This window comes from Sardina pilchardus, chromosome 22 (assembly GCF_963854185.1).
Source record: "Sardina pilchardus chromosome 22, fSarPil1.1, whole genome shotgun sequence".
Lineage (NCBI taxonomy): Eukaryota > Metazoa > Chordata > Actinopteri > Clupeiformes > Clupeidae > Sardina > Sardina pilchardus.
The window spans coordinates 6,489,674-6,494,673 of NC_085015.1; the positions used below are offsets into that span (position 1 = coordinate 6,489,674).

The 5,000-nt window shown below is 40.7% G+C and overlaps 1 protein-coding gene across 3 annotated transcripts in view; it reads right to left on the reverse strand.

Moving 5' to 3' along the window:
• LOC134069972 (ubiquitin carboxyl-terminal hydrolase 37-like) overlaps positions 1-5,000 on the reverse strand; it is a 15,329-nt gene that overhangs the window by 3,012 nt on the left and 7,317 nt on the right. For 2 of the 3 annotated variants that reach the window (XR_009936872.1, XR_009936871.1), the window contains exons 14-18: positions 4,632-4,669; positions 3,606-3,669; positions 2,905-3,041; positions 2,121-2,314; positions 1,628-1,876 (exon numbers count right to left, since the gene is read on the reverse strand). Coding sequence is in view for 1 of the 3 variants with exons in the window: in XM_062526146.1 (XP_062382130.1) it covers positions 2,367-2,369; positions 2,905-3,041; positions 3,606-3,669; positions 4,632-4,669 (242 nt within the window). In the remaining 2 variants the exon portion in view is untranslated. Of the gene's footprint in view, positions 1-1,627; positions 1,877-2,120; positions 2,315-2,335; positions 2,370-2,904; positions 3,042-3,605; positions 3,670-4,631; positions 4,670-5,000 lie in introns of those variants that run through there. The other variant, XM_062526146.1, reaches the window with a different exon arrangement.

The following is a 5,000-nucleotide window of genomic DNA, read 5'->3' on the forward strand; positions in this document are numbered from 1 at the left end:
TTTACACACAATTTTGAAAACAGGGCTCTTTTTGTCTAAACATATCACACAATTAACCAAACACAACACCCAATCAGCAGAACATAACAGATTGTTAGCAAAATTAAATATTTCTGTCAAAACAATAAACACATTGATAAAACCTTATACTGTTCTCATATCACTAACACATTCTTTGAATGATTCCACACTGTCGCTATCTTATACACCCCAACACAATAAATTCAAAACACATCTGTAAAAACCCTCTTCCAATATATGGATCTTATTCAGACATATTGTTTGAGAGCATTAGGATAATTTAGATGACAAAAATATTTTGATGAACCCTCATCAAGCAATGCACAAAACTGATGCTGCAGACAATATTTCTTTCTTTCACTAAACCATATGTTCAGTTACAGTGACAAGTCAATCAACAGAAAATGCCAAAATTATAGTTCTTGCTACTGTAAAGTGTAGAAAAATAAAAATCTGTACACAAACAAAAAGTACTGTACACTTACAGTCACTGAAGTAAAACTAAAGCAACAATACAAACAAGTAACAACAATACATAATACTCTAATCATCTCTCTGTCTAGCTGGATCAGGCCATAAGAGTTCACCATATCACAGGCTATGGGTGCCTCTCATTTGGGCTTTTATACGTCCTCCCTCGCTCCTCTGGCCTCGATCCTCACTGATCGACATAAAGAATGATGGGGCGAAAACAATGGGATAGTCTATCCAGTGTTAGTTATAGATCAGTGGGAACGCCCCTCGAGGATCGAGCATAACACACCTGAGTGCTGCGTTTTCAATTTTGCACATGTGTGCTTACACACCTGGTGGATGTGATTATTCAATTTGTTCATTGGTGTGGTCATTGGCAAGCCAGGGCTTTATAATGACAAGGAAGTACCTAACAATCTTTATCTGTGTCTAAGGTGTGAAAATGTGTTTTACGTTTTGACATTCACTGTGTGTAATGTTTCGCAAAAAGTGTGAAGCTGAATTTGTGCTTACTGTTGTACTACTCTGCGCAGGCGTTTTGCTTCTTAAGTGTTAAGTATTGTTAACTGTCTGTTAATCTTGATTTTAGTGTGTAAACGATTGGAAAAAACTGTAAGATGATATCTTAAATCTTAAATGTTATCTTAAATTAAGTCAAATTTTCTTGTTACTGAATCTTAAAACAAGCTTTATTTTGATGAGAGATGGAGAGATGTAAAAGATCTAATTTTAACAGTATTTACCTCATTTTAAGATTTCATGCCTACTTGAGACAAAAAAAGATGTGCTTGATTTAAGATAGTGTAAAGTTGAATACTTACGTAAAGTAAGAAATTCACTCTTCTATTCACGCTTCTAATCAATTTTTTATCTTGATAAGAATCAAATAATTTGCAGTGTACCCTTAAATGATGCATATGAATTGATTTGAACTTCACTGAATTTCAATTCTACTTCCCTCAATTCAAATTCGAATTGTAATTCTTCATCCTGTTTTTGACCTCAATTCAAATTCAATTCAAACTCAAGAATTGAATTGGAATTTAGGAGTCATTCTCAATTCAATTCGGAATTTTGCACAAGCCTGGTGTGCAACTGAGAGAATTCCGTTGTGGTTGACGGTGTAAATTACCTTTGTAGTGTAAACAGGGTCTGGGCCGCTCTCTCCCGGTCTTTGAGAACAGCCTCCTCTGATGGTATTGGTCGGGTGACCTCATGGTCATTACACAACACCCACCGGTATGACCGACGTTGGTGTATTTGTATTTGACCTTTTTGAAGGGGTCACCCATTGGTTGCCATGCCAGCCTGATGGTGATGCTGACACCTTTTACCCCCGATGATGATTGGAGGGGGGGGCAGACAATAGTGGCCTGCCTCACTAGAATGATACACACACACACACACACACACACACACACACGCACACACAAGGAATCATTATGCAGTAAGACATACCAATGTGTGAGAGACTATCCTATAAACATATTATTTGTGGGGGGGGGGGGGGGGGGGCTGTGTGAAATATGGTCGTTATCTTTTATCAGGACAACAGAAACGGTGTGTGTGTGTGTGTGTGTGTGTGTAACTGAGAGAATTCCGTTGTGGTTGACGGTGCAAATTACCTTTGTAGTGTAAACAGGTTCTGGGCCGCTCTCTCCCGTCTTTGAGAACAGCCTCCTCTGATGGTATTGGTCGGGTGACCTCATGGTCATTACACAACACCCACCGGTATGACCGACGTTGGTGTATTTGTATTTGACCTTTTTGAAGGGGTCACCCATTGGTTGCCATGCCAGCCTGATGGTGATGCTGACACCTTTTACCCCCGATGATGATTGGGGGGGGGGGGCAGACAGTAGTGGCCTGCCTCACTAGAATGATACACACACACAACAACACCATCAAGATGAGAAGACTTGGAAGACAACTTGGAAGACAAGTTATCATGTGTCTCCATGAGACATTTATCACTACTGTGTGGGAGACTATCCTGTAATTACGGTAATTATTCATTATGAGGCCACTAGTGTGAGGGACTATCCTGTAATTACGGTAATTATTCATCATGAGGACACTAATTTGAGAGACTATCCTGTAATTACGGTAATTATTCATCATGAGGACACTGGTGTGAGAGATTATCCATTATGAGGCCACTGGTGTGAGAGACTATCCTGTAATTACGTGAATTATTCATCATGAGGTCACTGGTTTTGAGAGACTATCTTGTAATTACGGTAATTATTCATGATGAGGCCACTGGTGTGAGAGACTATCCTGTAATTACGGTAATTATTCATGATGAGGACACTGGTGTGAGAGACTATCCTGTAAGTACTGTGCGGTAATTATTCATGAGGCCATGGAGATGCTGTGTATTCCGTTGAGGTTGATGGTGTAAATCACCTCTTTGATGTAAAAGAGGATGTATGCCGCCCTCTCCCGGTCTTTGAGGACGACATCCTCCGGTTTTAGGAAGACATTGTGGTCATTGTACAGCACCCACTGCCCTGGTCTTTCTCGGCAGTCGGCGATGTAGTGACCTGTCATCATCGAATTATTAAAAAAAACAGGGATGTCAGTCTTGTCAGTCAACTCAAGTGAGTTTTATTGGCATGGCAGTTTTTTGCATTGCCAAGGCAGAAGATTTAAATGCAAAGTTTACATACAGAGTACACGGCATACAGTACCATATATGGTGAACATAGATATACTGTACTTCCTAGATTATCAAGGAAACTGGTGTGTGTGTGTGTGTGTGTGTGTGTGTGTGTGAGTGAGAGAGAGAGAGAGAGAGAGAGAGAGAGAGAGAGAGAGAGAGAGAGAGAGAGAGTGAGTTTGCAAGAGTGTGAGGTGTGTTCTTGGTATAACTTATGTAATAGTGTGGAGAATATGTACATATGTAGTGGTGGTATCTAACCACTGTATATGTATGTGTTTACACATTTAGCAGTTCTCTCTGTTCAAGTCAGACAGGCTTACTTACTTACCTTCTGTTGTCCTATCTTTCAGTACCCTGGATATTTAGGTTGGTGAACCTGTGTGTGTGTGTGTGTGTGTGTGTGTGTGTGTGTGTGTGTGTGTGTGTGTGTGTGTGTGCATCTTACCGCTGGTGGCATCAGACCCAATGTGGCTCAGTATACTTATCAGTTTATACTGGCTGCTTGTCTCCTGAAAGGACCGTCAAAAGCATTGTATTCATACACAATGTAAACAAATTCACCACAAAACAACTTCTCCCTAAGTAAGTAATGTATTTATATAGTATACTTATTTACTTTATATACTTGTGCAATCAGAAAACACCCATCTATCGTTTGATTATTCTACCCTGAGTCTTTTATGTTTTCTTTTTAACTATTACATACTTTACTTGTTAAACTATTTTACTGTAACATTTGCCCTTTTATGCTTTTATTTACTACAACTCTTTGATTTTGTTTACGTAAAGGTAAAGCTATACAAATATATAAGTAAACTTGACATGACTTGACATTCACATCATGTTCATTCCCACACAATCAGCCGTGTTCACGTCAATAGCTACCGTCTACATTAGCACACACTGTCCACTCAGCAGAGCTGTAGAAGTCCGGCTTCAGAAAGTAAAAGTCCTGCTGTCCTGTGTTGGCTTTTCCTCTGTGATTAAAGGGCCGCTCACACCACGAATGATAACGATAACGATAACTATAACGATAACGATAAAAGCGTCCACACTGGCCAACGATAAGAAAAGTCTCTCCTCATGCTAATGAATGTGATGGCTAGAATATTACGGGTTCTGATTGGCTGTTAGCTTTTTATCGTTCTCAAAATCGCTCTGAAAGTGATCAACAACGATATCGTTCTTCATGTCGTTATTGTTACAGTGTATGTGTGAACGTTGTTATTCATATTAACGAGAGCGATATTAGTTTATAGTTATCGTTATCGTTCTTGGTGTGAACGGGCCTTAACACAGGTGATTTCACTAACTAGCTGATCTACCTGGCTTAAGAGTTATGCTCATTGGAATCAGCTGATTAACTGAATGGTTGGAACAAAACATGTGGCCGCACTTTCACTTTCTGAGGCTGGACTTTTACACACAACTCTGTGCACTCAGTGTCTGAATGTCCCTCCCTGTCTCTCACCGTGGTCTCTGTCCCTGTCTCTGCACCTACACTGGACGCTGCCGGGCAGAAGGAGGGAAGGAGGGGAGGATGAGCTTCATCTACAGTACACAACCGTCCACTCACTCGGACACTGGAATTAGCTAGCGAGCATGTGTCTCATGGAACATTCGTACACATGAAGCGTAAAGATATTAAAATGACTACAGTATGCTCAAATGACAGGCGGCAGTGGCTAAGGAGGTAGAGGAGTCGTCCAGTAACTGGAAGGTTACTGGTTCGAGCCCAACTCCTCCTGACCTTGTCGAAGTGACCTTGAGCAAGACACCTAACCGTAGTGCCCCTGATGACTAGGGTGGCGCCTTGCATGGCAGCCTCCGCCATCAGTGT